This window comes from Glycine soja, chromosome 10, assembly GCF_004193775.1.
Source record: "Glycine soja cultivar W05 chromosome 10, ASM419377v2, whole genome shotgun sequence".
Taxonomy (NCBI): Eukaryota; Viridiplantae; Streptophyta; class Magnoliopsida; order Fabales; family Fabaceae; genus Glycine; species Glycine soja.
Genome location: NC_041011.1, coordinates 47,654,979 through 47,671,781, shown reverse-complemented (window position 1 = coordinate 47,671,781; position 16,803 = coordinate 47,654,979). Strand labels below are relative to the sequence as shown.

Genomic DNA, 16,803 nt, shown 5'->3' with positions numbered 1-16,803 from the left:
TTTCTTGTACTTTCTTGTAATTCAGTAATCTTTAAGTAAACTTCAAGCAGGTTAAACTTGATAAAGTCTATAACTCTATGTCAAGCTCTTTCGTAAACTTAAAATTAAAGGCTGTCTTTAGAAACAAAAAATAACTGAAAAGCATCGATGTGTTAATCACGTGGATGTAGTCAAAGAGCATAGAAAGAATTCAAAATTACAGTTGAGTCAGGACATAAACGTCAGAAAATAATTTTTAAAAAACTTCCGTTTTTTTTAATTTTTTTTATAGGAAAATTATTTAAGCTGTTATGTTATGAAGAAAAAGGTTAGCATAAGCATAACACAAGTGGGCATGTGGCCTTTTAATACTAAGCAAGTGCCTCTAAGCTAAAGTAGTGCCAGAATATGCGCAACGGTAGTTTGTAAGAAGCGACAACATAAACCACTGCACTAATTAATGTGAAGCATACAAAAACAATGGTCCATACACCATATATCAAAAGGGTTAATTAATATTTTTCAACTTTTACTCCTTGTTAACTCTTTCATTGTATCTTTCTCCTATGTCTCCTTTTTAATTCTTTTAATAATTGTAACTAGTAATGATGTCATTTTGTGTAATGCTGAGGTATGTCTTCAAGCAACCATATTTGCCTCTATGCCGACGTATCGAAAAAGACCTTAGAGATAAAGCCTTTGAGACACTAAGCAAATGCCACGTGTGACCTCAATTGCTAAAAAAATAGACTAATATAAATGTAAGGAAAAGTCTAGTGCTATTGACCCATGCCATGTGATGTGTGACTTATAAATTCCATTAAGTGCTGAGCATCATATAATAGCGGTGCTAAGAATGCCCAAAGAATAAATTAATCGGGCACTACCTAGTAATTAGTAAAGCTGGCATGCACTACATATGGCTTTTTGAACTGGAAGACATTAAGAATTTTGTTGTATCCTATCATAAGATAAGGCTCTAGAGACGCGTGTAAACTATAAGTGGTTGCCAATTGGAGATTTGAATCTGATAGGTGCATACACACAATCTTACCTCTCCTGAAGAAATTTGTCAAATGTGTGAGTGTGACATGTAATCCAAGATGTTCACAAAAAATTGGATATATTATTTATGCAGGTTTTTAGTACAGAATTTCATAACGAATTAGGAGGATACGCGGAGAAAGAACTATTTGAGGAAAGGAAACCAAATCCTATCAGGGCTCCTTATTTCCTTCTTTAATCTATTCATTGATTGATAGAAACCCAAACATTTGCGTTATCTGATAGTATTAACAAAAAAGATCTACAATTTTTTTTTTAAAGTATACTCTATACATATTAATAGTACTTTACAATTATTGGTTAAATATAATATTAATAAATATGTTAATCTCTATTTATCAGAAATCGAGTTCTGTTCAAATCTAAGATGAATGCTAGAAAAACGATTTAAGACAATGTTACATTTTATCTTTTTCTCCTTAGATTTTTTGCCAGGTAACTTATAGAGAAATGATCTTTGGATGCAGGTTTTTTTTTTTTAAAATAAATATCTCCCATAAGTTACTAAAAATGTTTATTAATTTTGGATCCAATAGTCACTTGTTTATCTCACGAAAGTTTTTCACTTCATGCTATGTAAGAACTTTTTATAGAAGTTGATATTTACCCTTCACCAAAAATCCTGTTCAAGTCATATATATAGATGACAAAACTCTACAGTGTTTGAAGCAATTAGGTATCAAGAATTAATTCGAGATGAAAGGTTAAGATGAAACAGCCTGTATCAGTATTTTAGATGTGTGCATGCGACTAACATTTTTCTACCGTTATATGAAGTTGAACGCAGAGAGAGAAAACTAATACAGATTTGTGTGAAACGTCCAAAAATATTTGGAGTTTATGAACAAATAACCATCAAAAGCAAATGTGAAAGTAGGTGCAATCCTCTGATTTGATCGACCAAATTCATGTACTATATTACATCTTCCTTCTCAAATCTTCACTGGAACTTAAGTCACTCTCTCTCTATCTCTGTTGTCCTCTTTTTGCAGTTCTGTTCACACTTCACACTAACCTTTTGTATCCTCTAACAACTACGCATGGCGTGCGTTTTCCTCAGAGCCTGATACTCACACTCTTCAAGGAACCAAAACGCCAAAATAAATCCTTTCTTCAATGAACACCCAAAACCTCATACCCCTAATAATCCTTCTTCTTTTCATACCTTTCTCAGTTTCATTCTCTCCCACAGATAACTTTCTTCTTAGTTGTGGATCATACAGCAATGCTTCCCTCTTCAACAGAGTCTTCATGGGAGATTCCACCAACCCAGGCTCCACTTTTCTATCTTCAGATGATTCCATTTCACTCACATACCAAAAGCCACCTCAGAATTTGTCTACTTTGTACCACACAGCCAGAGTTTTTAGAAGCACTGCGAGGTACAGGTTCAACATGAAGAAAAACGGCACTCACTTGGTGCGTTTTCATTTCTCCCCCTTCAAGGCTCAAAGTACTTTTGATCTTAAATCAGCAAAATTTAATGTCTTTGTTAACGGGGTTTCGGTGTTGAGCAATTTCCAACCACCTAATGATGTGCTGCTCAAAGAGTTTATTTTGAAGATTGAGTCAAACGTGCTTGAGATTTTGTTTAGGCCTGTTGGTGAATCAGGTTTTGCCTTTGTCAATGCTTTGGAGGTGTTTACTGCCCCTGTGGATTTTGTTATAGATGTTGGAGCCAGATTGGTTGGTCCTTCTGGGGTGGAGGAGTACAGAAACCTTTCATCTCAGGTTTTGGAAACTGTTCATAGGATCAATGTTGGGGGTTTGAAAATAACTCCCTTCAATGACACCCTTTGGAGGACTTGGATTCCTGATGAGGATTATTTGGTGTTTAAGGGTGCAGCAAAGCCTGCAGTGAGCACTCACACACCAAATTACCAGAAGGGAGGTGCAACTAGAGAGGTTGCACCTGAAAATGTTTACATGACAGCTCAGCAGATGAATAGGGAAAACTCAAGTTTGGCTTCAAGGTTCAACATAACCTGGAACTTCCCTGTGTCTCCTGGTGGTGGTGTTCCACACTTGGTTAGGTTGCATTTTTGTGATATTGTTAGTCCTGCTCTCAACTTGCTCTACTTTGATGTGTACATCAATGGGTACATTGCATACAAGGATCTTGATTTGTCAGCCCTTACAATCCACACACTTGCATCACCTGTCTATGTGGATTTTGTTACAAATTCAGTTGATTCAGGTTTTGTTCAAGTGAGTGTCGGTCCTTCTGAGCTGAGCAGTTCCATAAGGATGAATGCCATATTGAATGGTGCAGAGATAATGAAGATGGTCAATGATGTCGGTACTAATGTTGTGCATAGGAGGACGAATTTGTGGGTGTTGGTGGGTTCAACTGTTGGAGGAATTGGTGTCTTGTTTTTAGTTGTAACTGCTTTTCTACTTGGTACCAAATGCAGGAAGAATAAACCAAAACAAAGGACAATAGAAAGTGTTGGATGGACACCTTTGAGTATGTTTGGAGGGAGCTCCCTTAGTAGAAGCTCTGAGCCTGGTTCTCATGGACTTCTTGGCATGAAGATCCCTTTTGCTGAAATACAATCAGCAACAAACAACTTTGATAGAAGTCTGATTATAGGGTCTGGTGGATTTGGTATGGTCTACAAGGGAGTGCTGAGAGACAACGTGAAAGTTGCTGTCAAGAGAGGCATGCCAGGGTCCAGGCAAGGCCTTCCAGAGTTCCAGACTGAGATAACAGTTCTGTCCAAAATTCGCCATCGCCACCTAGTTTCACTAGTTGGTTTCTGTGAAGAGAATTCAGAAATGATACTTGTCTATGAGTATGTCGAAAAGGGTCCACTGAAGAAGCATTTATATGGTTCATCACTACAAACACCTCTCTCTTGGAAGCAGCGTCTTGAGATATGCATTGGTGCGGCTAGAGGCCTTCACTATCTTCACACTGGTTTTGCTCAAGGAATCATCCACCGTGACATCAAGTCAACCAACATATTACTTGATGAAAACTATGTTGCCAAGGTTGCTGACTTTGGTCTTTCAAGGTCAGGGCCATGCATCAATGAAACACATGTGAGTACTAATGTGAAAGGTAGCTTTGGCTATCTTGATCCCGAGTATTACCGGAGGCAGCAGCTTACGGATAAGTCAGATGTTTATTCATTTGGGGTTGTGCTTTTTGAGGTTCTTTGTGGAAGACCTGCTGTTGATCCACAACTTGCAAGAGAACAAGTGAATTTGGCAGAATGGGGACTTGAATGGCTGCAAAAGGGCATGGTGGAGCAAATTGTTGATCCTCATCTTGTTGGACAGATCCAACAAAACTCCTTGAAAAAATTTTGTGAGACTGCAGAGAAATGTTTGGCTGAATATGGTGTTGACAGGCCTGCAATGGGTGATGTGTTGTGGAATTTGGAATATGCACTTCAGCTCCAAGAAAGTGGTCAACAAAGGGAGCCACATGCCAATAGACATGCTAGTGAAGAATTTGTGAGTGTGACAAATGCAATTATTCCTGGAAATCCTTCTACCAACAGAAGGACAGAGAGGGATCATTATAACTGTTCTTCAGATGTAAGTACTAGCCAAGTGTTTTCCCAGCTAATGAACAATGAAGGCAGATAGAGATAGGTTTATGCCGCAAATATAAGCAAGAAATTAAAGCAGTACCTAAGCTTTCATACTTCTTTTTTTTCCTACCAAGTTTTTTTTTTGAAGAAAATTGCATCAAAACCGTATTAGCAAGATTTACTCACGGAAGGCTCCATATAGCACTAGTTCATTGGTAGCAAGATTTTTGTAGTATAATTTATTCATTTATTTTATACAGCAATTCTGTACTTATTATTCTGGAGCTTAATCAGTCAAATTTGTGATGAGCTATAGGTTTGTGGTCCATTTGTATGATGTAATTGGAATTTCAGTTCAAATTTCTAATTTCAATTCCATTCCTTAACGTGAATAAAGACATGTAAATGTAATGGTTTTCTTTTAGAACTTTCGCGAGACAAAATGGATATGTTAGAAGATTGGTTGAAATTATATGGCCCAAATTTCTACCATATAATTTTTCAACACAGGTCTTGCTGAACTGTTGTTCATTGTGTATCAACTTCATGCTTTAGATAAGCCCTTATTAACAGATATTTCCATTTTTGTTAAAATGTGCTTGTTAATGCTCTGGAGGATAATCAATAAAGCAAAGTTTGTTCCTTTCGAAAGCTCAAGTTCGATTGAGGATTGGACCATGGTTCACAATTAATTAATGCTGTATCTCTTGCATTTTTCAACTTGTTACTTGTTATAAATCATGAGAAATAACAATTAAAAATATACAATTGAAATGAGTTTGATGAGTATGTGCATATTTTTATGAAATGAAGTTGAGATTGATGCTATTAGTAGTTTACCAACTTGTTCCCCCCATATTCTTCTCATTGGGCACTGTACAAATCCAAGTTCAAATGAAGAAATTGTGTATTGAAGAAATCATGATGAGCTCACCAGTCGACCTTTTTCATCAATTTCATACTAAAACAGATAGAGCTTGCTCAATCCCCTGATTAGAAAAATGTACCATGAGTGAAAGTACTAAACATCAGCAGAACACTTCATAATACCATTCCAAATGCATAACATGTTACTATGATATCTTCAAAACCGATTTAGATAGCTTAATCATTGACCTCTTCTAGGCCACTTTTCAAACAAAATCATGAATAATAGAACTCCAATATTCCAGCTATTTAACATTAATTTTAACGGAGCAGATGTATCTAGAAAAGGTGAATTTTCTAAAAGGTGTAGTATGTTTCAAACCTGAAAATATAAAATTGAAACATTTAGAAAGTGCAGTTACATTTCACATGCTAATATTCTATATTTCTTTTTATCTTTTTTCTAAAGTTTATGATAGTATTTGTTTCTGCATATATTCTAAAAAGCTCAGGCAAAGCTGGCCATCACTCTTTTGACACACGTGAATGAGCTATATCCCTTTATATGAGTTTCATAGCATACAGCCTACAATAAACTATGTGCATTTCTAAAGCAAGAGGGGGCAATGGAAGCGTGTAGTCTCCACTAAAACATATACTAGCTAGCAATTGCCGGGAAGTTGCTATCCATTTTTTCTGTGGTGATGTGCTTCACTGTGCTCGCTACTAATATTCTATTATTTTGTTCAGTCTCACGGCTTTATATATAAACTTTTCATTATTAATTAACCGGTACCAAGCATGACCGTGAGAATCTCGGATGATTAGATATAGGCATATAGCTAATGGTGGGTGTAGAGACCGGTCCCGCTTGTTTAAGGTCTAGTGTGGGAAACTTGTGTTTTATAAGGGTCTCAAATCTAGTTCATGAAATAAGAGTGTGTTTAGATGGAGGAATTTAAAATTTTGAGAAATTTAAAATTTTAAGAATTTTAAATGCTTCATTTGAAATTCTTTTATTTTTAAAATTTTGTGTTTTGATAAAAAAATTAAAATTATGAGGGTAAAAAAAATGAATAAAAAAAGAAAAGATATAATTGATGTGCTAGTTATACGTGTTCCTCTAGCTTCTCAGGCCTGATCGATGTTCTACAAATCTTAGACTGTTTCTTGAAGAAGACGATAAGAAAATAATTTCAATTTCTTAGCCTTTAACAAGTAATCTAACTAGAGAGCCTCCATTAAGTTAGAATAAATTCAAGTCAATTAATTCATGCATTCCGTGATACTCATAATCTCATTTTAACATGTAATAGTCATCTTCTATAATCTACGTGAGAGAAAATATATCTTATTAATTTATAACATTTATTGTTTGTTGGCTGTAAAAATATAAAATATTAAGAATATTTTGGTAAAAATATAATTAATATAAAAGACAAATTAAAAAGAATTTTATAAAAATGGACTCTTTAAGTTAATTTTTTTTTTACCAAAATATCATTAATTAGTTTATAATTTTTATAGTCAATAAATAATAAATACTTTAAATTAATAAGATAAACTCACCCTCTCTTATGTGGATTGGAAAAGATTATTAGAGTGAGATTATAAGTCCTATCTTTCTTAATTACTGTTAATTAGTTTAAAAGGCCTTTTATATATATATATATATATATATATATATATATATATATATATATATATATATATATATATATATATATATAAAGCTATTTTAGATTAAGTAATCTAAAAAATTAAAGATTAGGCGGCCAATATTCTACCACTTCAACTAATCTACATGAAATAAGAAAATTAATTTAACGATTTGTATTTTTTTTTCTTCGACAAATACTCTTAAAATTATTAACTATTTAGGCTTATCATCTCACTTAATTAATGTGCGAAAAGAGAAATTTTCAAAAGTCGTGGCCTCACTTTAAACGGTAAACTGTGAAGGCCAAATGAGTATTAATTAAACTGAAGAAAATAACTAAGTCTCCTACCGCAAATCCGCAATCATGTTTCTAACTAACAATAAATTTAATTGTTTTCCTAATCTACCACTAGCCATCTTGACTATAATTTAGGACAGGTTTATTTCTTTTTTACTACCACGAATCCCAACATCTAAATTCGGTTGAACCAAGTTACAGTTTTGGCGAAGATGGTAAAAGTGATGCTGCACATATACGATGTGACCAATGGGTCGGAGAGCAAGAAGAGAACCATTGTTGGCATCAACAACGTCTTATATGGCACTATTGGTCTCGGTGGTATATTCCACAGCGCGGTTCAGGTCCTTTCTCCTTTCTTCAATTTTCTTCTCTTCTTTTTTCACTATTTAATTTGACCCTGGATTGCTTATGATTGTTATTAGAAATCGTTTTTTTTTGGTTTTGTGGGATTCTTGAGTTTCAGCCCTGTTTCTTTTGGCCCTTGTTGTCTAGGGAGGGCAATGCGTCTTTAGAATGGATTCCCTCCATTTCTAGCTTCCATTTCATAATTAAGTTTTTGACTAATAAATAAATAGAAATTGTACACACTAAAGTGACATTTATTTTCTAAAAAAATTAATAATAAAAGAAATAGAGAAAAAGAAGAATATTTTTCTCATGCGTCTTATACTTGTTGGATATTAAAAAAAAAACAGGGACTTCCACATTATTTAGTTGAAACAAAATATTTAATATAGGAGACAACTTTCACTTATTAAGACAATTACTGAATTAATTCAGGCCCAAATTTCAATACTAAGATTTAAAGCTTACATTAACAATTGTTTTTCAATTTATAGAATCATCTATTATTATTGGATTTTTAATAGATCACTTGAAGATATCCAATTCTACAAATTTTACAAGCTTCTATGTTCAATCCTTTTGCATGATTATGCGTGGTGTTGAAAATTTCCACATCTATTAATAATATAATTAACCAAAATGAATCATATAAGCAAGTGATAATACGTTCCTTTTGAGTTAGTTTTTTAGTTAAGTCAAAACATCAATTTTAAGACTAATAATAACTACAATGTATAATTAAAACAATAAATATGTATGAACTATATGTTGTAATTTAAATACTTTATTGTATTGTGTTTGACTTCAAAATTGTGTTAATAAATTAATATATACCTTATTTGATGTAAATATTCTTTATTTTATAATGTTAATTATTTATGTTTTTATTAGTAAAAAAGGTCAGAAATATTGTGTTTCAGTTAATTTGGTGATATATATAGTCAAAATATAATAAATATATAAAGTAATAATGTAATTTAATGTTATATTTATTGTATTTGACTTCAAATGAATAAGATATATATAGAATGGTTTACGTAACAGGTTAATTAGGGGGTCTACATTTTTTAACTGCATGCATGAAAGTATTTGTGGTTCTTTGACAGCAGGTTTATGGAGATGATGAATGGTCATTTGGATTCTGTGAGGGAGGAGATACTGGAGTTTTTAGATGCCCTGCGGGAAAGAACACGATGTATAAATATCGCAAATCATTTGTTCTAGGGGATACTAACTTCAACTTTTTCCAGGTAATAGAAATGTTAACTCAACTTAGTAGAGAATGGCGTGGAGATTCCTATGACCCCTTGTCCAAAAACTGCAACCACTTCTGTGATGAATTCTGTGCAAGGCTGGGTGTGGAAAAACTTCCTGGTAAGTGTTATCCACATGTTAATTCTTGATGACTTTGTAAATATATTTTCCTGCTCTCACTGTTTATTTTATTCATTCTTACAGTATATTTTGATGACAGGCTGGGTTAATAGGTTTGCTAACGCTGGTGATGTTACTAGGGAAAGGGTTGAGAATGCAGCATTACGGGTGAGCTTTTACGTATCCTTAATAAAACGCTAAAAGTTTTATAGGTTTATTCGAATTATGTCTTGGATTTCAAACTCTTGAAATCATGTGCTTTGCTTTTTGTTATTAGTGTTGGCACATCCATGACAAAATCTAATAATAAGTGGTTATTGTAGTTCCGGAAAGCCAAAACAAATATTGTATCAGCAAGCAAAGTTGCATACCGGTTCCTCTTTGGCGGTTTTACAAAAAATAATGTTAAAACTGATCTGGATTCTTCCCCTAGAAAATCCAATAGAGGAGGAGGATCTCCTAGAGTTCAAGCTGTTTTGTTGAAAAGCCTTATTAGCCGCACCAAACCATTCAGGTGTTTAAGCTCTAGCTGGAAACGGAGTGAGCTTGAGCCTCAACAACAAACACGAAACAAAATATGACAAGGCAATGCTTTTATAAAGTTGGGGTCTTCATTTACTGACACATAAAAAAAATATAGTAAATTATGAGGACAATATTCGTGTATATATATAAATTTGTGAGGACAGTAACTATATTGTACAATATTGACTTTTCTTGCTACATTTCAAATTGTGGAATCAATTTGTACAATTAATTATATACATTATGCATATATATTATATTAAGACGTACATGTTAAAAAGATTACGGGGCAATTGCCCATACACCTCATAACCTGGATCCATCAATGTCTTCATTCTTTACGTAATTAATTATGTAAAACTTTTTTCTAAAAAAATACTTCATTTTTGTTGTTGGATTTAATTGTTTTTATTCACTTTAATTGGTAATTTTCTCTTGAGTAGGTATGGGTTTTGATTTGTCTAAAATGGTGAGATGATGTATCCTAACTCTATATAATGAATATTCACCTGTGTTAATATGATAAAGAGTCTGAACTATACAAAATCAGACTACGTGAGCACAGGTAGATCAGGTGTATGCAAGAACACTCTGATGCTCGAGTTAGAACCCTACACAAAAGATAAAGGTAATAAAAATGCATGTATGTCAAAATGACGTTGCCAATATTTATAGGAGTAATCCTGAGTTGAATTTCTACATTTAGGACGCACGTTCTTTACAGATAAATTGCAAGTTGTTCTGGAGTAGTAAATGGGGACTAGTCTAGTCAAACCGAGTCAACACTTCAAGGGGATTACAAGCTTTGGATCTGGATTGGGCCCTAAGCCTGGTCCATAATAAGTTTGTTTAGATTTTGAAAACTTTGTTCACCTAATGGCAATGGGGACATGTCCTTTTGTTGACTATTTTTATAACAGGCAAATATGAACGAAAAATATAAAGAACAGTATACTTATGAAGCTAAAATGAAATTGCTTTGTTCTTTTACCAAAAGCTTAGGTTTTCAAAGAGTATTTTAAGTAGAAAAGGTAAAGGTATATATATATATATATATATATATATATATATATATATATATATATATATATATATATATATATATATATATATAATCACTTTGACACGTAAATTTAATTTGAAATATATATTATTTTTTAAATCTGTAAAAATAGCATTAAATATAATAAAATTTATAAATGTTATAATGAAATTAAAAAAAACTATATCAAACATTTGTGACATGTTATAATAATATTACTATCACCTAAATCATTTAATTTTATAAGTATTTTTATCCAAAGAAATTAATGTTTTTTTTTGTTGACTATGATATTGATTTAAAGTTATTTTTGTGAAAAATAGTCAAGATTAAAACTTTGAATCACTTGCAAGAGACACAAATAGTTATTTCTTATTGCAAATATTTTTGGTTGAAATGAATGATTGTATCTAATTTAATAATTTACATAAGGTCACTTCAGCGCCTCTAATCAGAGAAGAATATGGGCGCAGCGAACAAGAGATCCAGAATATATGATGCATGTAATGATGTAAACCATCAGATAACGAGGACCCCTTTTACCAAGCACCAGAACTTCAACAAAAGTCAACGGTGTGAAGCCACTAGCCATGAACTTCATTCTCAAAATGAAAGTAGCATTATCAACTATAGTAAGGCATATGCTAAATGACACAACCATCAATCCATCACGTACGATTCTTGATATTGGTTCTCTAACTAATTAGCAGTTAGCACCAATATGCTACGTAGTCATTGTATGTTCTCAGTCGTCCTTCCTAAGATCCTATTGTGTTGCAACCAGTTTTCTTTAATTTGCTCATGATCAATAATAATATTAAATAAGGCTAGCTTCCCGTTGGTTAGCTAACAGATTCTTATTTAATGACTTAAAATTGAAAGTGGTGGCACCACGTTGACATTGTTTATCAGTATTCATCTTTGCTGCATAGTTTAGCTATCTAACATATGTTGCTTATTCGTTTTTAAATCTACTAATGTTATCACAAGAACGATACTGTGTAACATGCAAAGAGCACCACAGAAAATGCAACATACATAATGCGTATAATGAGTGCAAGGAATAAACTTTTAACGTGAGTTGGTCGTTGAAAAAAAAAAGCACCTTGCATTGACAAAGTTATTGAATCACCCATTAATGAGACGGGATCCAAGAGACACAATAGTTGGATAGAATTGATCCAATAATCCAGACAGGACTATTAATTAAATTGTTTGAGTTTGTGGTTTTCATTTTAAGCCTAATCAAATCAAGTCTAACTAATTTAAAAATATGATGAATTCTTAGAAGGAAAAGACTAAATTCACATGTTTTTTTTAAAAAAAATTTGGGACCAAACTCATTGATACAAAAATATAGGAGCATTAATCATATTTTGACAGAATGTATAAGATAAAAATACATTTTTTCTTTAATTTTATATTAGGTCACTTCACATTCGCTATCCCGATTCAAGTTAAATGAGAAAAGAATACGGACAAATTGCACCAAACAAGATCCAAGAGTGTATATATGATGCCTGCTATGATGTAAGCCATGAGAGAATGTGGGCTCCTTTTAGCAAGCACCGAAACTTCAAAAGTCAATGGCCTGAAGCCAATAGCCACGAACTCCATCCTCAAAAAGAAATTAGTGTTTGTCAACTGTAAGGCATATGCTAAATAACACTACCATCTTCTACCCATCGTGATTCTTGATTGGTTCCCCAAATTAGTGTTTTCTGGTACATTCTCAATTGCCCCTTCCTAAAGATGCTGTAGTGTTGCATCCTGTTTTCTTTTCGCTCATGAGCATTATTATAATTTCGCATTAGTGATTGACATACTCGAATTTAAAGTCTTAGAATTGAAAGTGATCGCACCACGTTGTTCACCAGTAACTATCTCTGCTTTGTAGTCTAGTTATTAAATACAAGGCATCAAAAGTGAAATTAGGATATGTTTGAATTTCAGGTGAAGGATTCAAGTATATTTTTGAAAGTAAAATCAGTTTAAAATCATTTTTAATCACCCCTCAAAAATATATTGTAGACTAAAATTTTGCGTGCAAACTTAGTTTTGGAGAAACAAACTCAGTTTGACCAAAACTTATTTATAGACTTTAATCTAAAAGTACACTTAATGGTTAAATAGCCCAACTACATTGCCTTAAAGCATAAACACAACTTGAGTGAGGATTCAACACAGAACTGTTGCTTATTCAATTTTAAACTACTAACACTATCACAAGAATTATACTGTATAAGATGGAAAGAGAACTAAATTATGAGACGTAATCCAAGAGGCCACAATGCAAGTATATATAAATTATGAGTCATTGAGTTCCACTCGAGCATTTATATTATTTGTAATCAACTCAAAAAAGTATAAATCTCCATTACAATCAGAGTATGAAAAGTCACTCCAATAGAAAATTAGCAGCCTTGCATGCAGTTAATGAAAATCAGAAGAAAATATGATGACACAGCAAAAAGTTCTTCAGTCACAACTGAAGCAGAACGTAGCTGACAAGCATATTATATAGAAGTAATATGCAGAAGACAACCTCCAGTAAGATAACAGAAGATTAAGACTTCATCTCCAGTGACCAGAAAAGACACAAACAAGACTTCATTCAGCATTCCTTTAGAAGATAATCCTTGCTTCATCCGCCTCCTTTGCAATATGGAGTGATCTAACTGCTTGTGCTGCTATAAGATCAACAGAGAATCCAGTAGGACCCCATCCTGCTTCTTCATATAGGGGTTCATACACGTTCTTCTCAAGAGGGCCGGATGTGAAGGACCATTTGCCGCTTTCAGCAGAGACAGACCACGTACCACCATCTAGATGAGGAAAACAAGCTCTTCTTTCATCCATGAAGAGGCCTAGCTTATGATTATAATTCCAGGTCTTGCATTCACAGTCATTTATAACAACATTACAAGAATCGTCCGAGTCTTCGCCGAGTAGAACATGCAGAGCCACTGCTTCAGCAATTGCGGCACCCTCTTCATCGAGTCTTTGTTGCTCTTCTTTCTTTTTCTGCTTCTTTTTCTCCAGTTCGGAAATGATGGCAGCAGAAGTAGCTAGAGCTTTTTCCAGGCGCCTCTTTTTCTTTTCAGCCTGTTTCAGTCTATCCAACTCATCTTTCACCTGCTTCTTCTTTGCCTTTCTCAAGCGTTGCCCTTTATTACATGCCATGTTATCCATAGAACCCACTATCTATATAAATACTTAAAAAAAATAACTTTTGAGAACTCCTATCCTTCAAGAGAATTTCTTTAAAGCTGTATACATTTTTTTGTTTATAATTTCTCCCCTTTCCCTAAATTGTTATGCTAATATACTCTATTTAGTTAAAGTATTGAGACTAGTACTAAAGTTACGTTCTAACCACTACACCCACTCAGGTCTGTAGGAATACCTCATTTTACGGAACATACAATCCCAAAAAGAAACAACAGGAGACAACATCAACGAAAATTCATAAGAACTCATTGACCCATTTGTTGTTCCCATTCTTCCTATCTGCCCACAACCCTTGCACTTGCCCATCCTGAAAAGGCCAACACAAGAATAGTAATCAATCTGCACCCCACAGCTACACTCTGATTCCAGTACACCCTTCCCAGCTGCAATATAAACAAAAACACAGCCAAATCATCACAAAGATAAGGAGACATATTCATTCACATAAAGATAAATACACAAACATAACAACATGAACAGAAGAATATAGAGAGATTCAAAATTTTTATACCAAAATTACAACAACTAATTTCCAATTTTTAGTAACACTAAGCAGGTTTGATTAAAAACAATAGAAGTGATGCATTTCTATCATTTTAATAAATAATAATGCATGAAAAAATATTCATTAGAAAAGAAGAAAAGAAAAGAACACAGTAGCATGATTGAAACATGTTAATTAAATGCAGAAACAGTACATCAAGCAGTGTATAGCCAAAATTTGTTAAGGACAGGTTGAGGACTGAAGTGCAGGGAGGGGTGAAAGAAAATGTAATGCAGAAAGACACATCAAACATATTTGTTTTAAACATTGTAATTTGTATCAGCCCTGACTAATAAATTATTCAGAAACAACGACACACTTTTCCCTTATTGGCTGGGAAACAAAAAAGCCATAGAAACCAAGGATCATGATAATTACTTAACAAGTCAAATTAAGACTTGATCCATATGAAAACCACATAACTGATGTCCACATCGCATCAACACTGCTTTAACCATGTTGACAACTGAGACAGTACTAACCGATTCATCCTAAATTAATCTATTCATCCACCAATACCCGCCCACCTAATAACCAAGTCAAAAGTGCATACTAATAGTAGCTTGAAATTAAAGTTCTTCAATGACTTTTATAATGTATAAACACGATGAATCATTGTCTGGACAGAATAACCACCAAATTTCAAGCAAATTATTCATCTTCGGTGAGTTGATTTAATGATTTTTAAGGAATAGAGCAGAAGACCACGTTTTCTTACCCCCTCAAATTCTATTTGCAATCAGAGAGAAAGAGAGCCAAAAACGAAAAAGAACCATTATAATACTTACCAGATCTACCCAATTTGTTAGGAACACCAAACACATCAATTGAAGTAAAAACCAAACAACCCCAAATTCCACAACCATAAGATCTACTCAACCCAGAATTAAAAACATCAACTTTCTTGAAAATCAATCACTCCAACGCATAATTAAGAACCAGATCCAAATACCCATTAAAAGAAAAGAAAAGGAACCCATCGAGAACAAAAAAATGCAAACTTTGAATGAGAAAACAATGAATCAAACCTGGGGGAATGGCATAGAGAAAAGAGGGGGGATCTGAGTATCTAACACAGTGTTGCTAATGGTATGGGAGCAAAATAAACAAGAAGAAGCAATTGGTGGCAATGGAAGTGGTTGGATCTAGAGAAAACGTACTTGTGTGGGAAAAGAAAAGGTGAAAACCGAAAGGAGAGAGAAGAAAGAGGGAGCGAGGAAGTAACTGATAACAATAACGAGAGACGATGAGAGAGGAAAGGAAACAAGAAACATGAACGATGTGAATCACGAATGGTGGTGGGACACGTGTCGGATGATGAGAAAAGGGTACTCTAGAAAAATCTGACTTTTCTTTTCTACGGTGACAGCTCGTGTTTGTTCGCCTTCGAGCGGACACGTGTCCCATCATGGTCTAGTGTGGGACCTATCATTATCCAATAGCCTCGTCATGGGACTCATCCTAGCCGGAGGATCCCGCATCTTTTGCGTCAATTCCTGAGGCTCTAGTGAACGGTTCAGATTTTTCTTTTCCTGTTTAAAAATGCATGAAACATATTCTTTTCAACACACTTTAATTAAAATAAAAAGTTTTATAAGGATATGTTAGAGCCTTAAAGGTATTCTTAGCACTCTTCTATAGAGAAAAATAATCTTAAACCATCACTTGGTTTATGGTTCTAATTGAGTTTTTTTTTTTTTTGTAAAGGATGAAATAAATAAAAAACTAGCTATGAGCACTTTCTTGATAATGATCCTTACTTTTCTAAACACTCTATAAAGTGATTCTTTTAATTTTTCACCGGTTCATTATTTTTCTTGTTCTTTTTTTCTTTGCTTCTTTTCCTTCTGCCTGCTTGCATGTGGTGAAATTTGGGATGCAGGTTTACTATGGACTGGATCTGGAGTAAGCATTTTTAGTACGTGTTCTACATTTTCAAGCACTATCTTATATAAGCTAGCTCACACACACACACAAAAAAAAAATCTCGTATATAAGCTTTGATCCTTTGAGAATATTAATATTATTACATACATGGGTGTGAATTACTACTTTGCACCTAAATAAATAACTGTTTTAGAGGACCTTTAGTCCATTCAACATTGGGCCGAAAGCCCAATACAGTATGGGAATTAAAAGACTAGAAAATAAATGCACTTAATATAGCAAAAATATTTATTATATATTAATTTCTTTTTTAAAATTAAAAAATTACTCTATCTTTTTTCAAGAGATAAATCTTTTTATATCTTAATGTAAGCAAATATTTTATCTTACAAACATTTTTCTTCTATATATGTAACTTTCTATATTATCATAAACTAACTT

General features: G+C 33.5%; 3 protein-coding genes across 3 annotated transcripts; 2 read left to right on the top strand and 1 right to left on the bottom strand.

The window, feature by feature from the left end:
- The first annotated feature begins 1,714 nt into the window (after positions 1 to 1,714).
- On the top strand, positions 1,715 to 4,972 carry LOC114371977 (probable receptor-like protein kinase At5g24010). The gene has a single exon (XM_028329337.1). The coding sequence runs from the start codon at positions 2,161 to 2,163 to the stop codon at positions 4,639 to 4,641; it is 2,481 nt and encodes an 826-aa protein (XP_028185138.1). The 5' UTR covers positions 1,715 to 2,160; the 3' UTR covers positions 4,642 to 4,972.
- Positions 4,973 to 7,623: 2,651 nt separating this feature from the next.
- On the top strand, positions 7,624 to 9,714 carry LOC114371824 (deSI-like protein At4g17486). Its single transcript, XM_028329150.1, has 4 exons — positions 7,624 to 7,755; positions 8,869 to 9,133; positions 9,234 to 9,301; positions 9,457 to 9,714. Exons 1-4 carry the CDS (start codon positions 7,624 to 7,626, stop codon positions 9,712 to 9,714), a joined length of 723 nt encoding a protein of 240 aa, XP_028184951.1.
- A 3,266-nt stretch (positions 9,715 to 12,980) lies between these two features.
- Positions 12,981 to 15,723, bottom strand: LOC114372016. Its single transcript, XM_028329387.1, has 2 exons — positions 15,504 to 15,723; positions 12,981 to 14,314 (listed from the first exon to the last, which is right to left on the bottom strand). The coding sequence occupies exon 2, from the start codon at positions 13,890 to 13,892 to the stop codon at positions 13,326 to 13,328; it is 567 nt and encodes a 188-aa protein (XP_028185188.1). The 5' UTR covers positions 13,893 to 14,314; positions 15,504 to 15,723; the 3' UTR covers positions 12,981 to 13,325.
- Between the last annotated feature and the right edge of the window lie 1,080 nt (positions 15,724 to 16,803).

Excerpts from the sequence above, each read along its gene's own strand:
- LOC114371977 (XM_028329337.1), top strand. The coding sequence starts at position 2,161 with ATGAACACCCAAAACCTCATACCCCTAATAATCCTTCTTCTTTTCATA.
- LOC114371824 (XM_028329150.1), top strand. The coding sequence starts at position 7,624 with ATGGTAAAAGTGATGCTGCACATATACGATGTGACCAATGGGTCGGAG. Across the intron at positions 9,134-9,233 it reads GGGTGTGGAAAAACTTCCTG|GCTGGGTTAATAGGTTTGCT; the intron begins GTAAGTGTTATC and ends TTTTGATGACAG. Across the intron at positions 9,302-9,456 it reads TTGAGAATGCAGCATTACGG|TTCCGGAAAGCCAAAACAAA; the intron begins GTGAGCTTTTAC and ends TGGTTATTGTAG.
- LOC114372016 (XM_028329387.1), bottom strand. The coding sequence starts at position 13,892 with ATGGATAACATGGCATGTAATAAAGGGCAACGCTTGAGAAAGGCAAAG.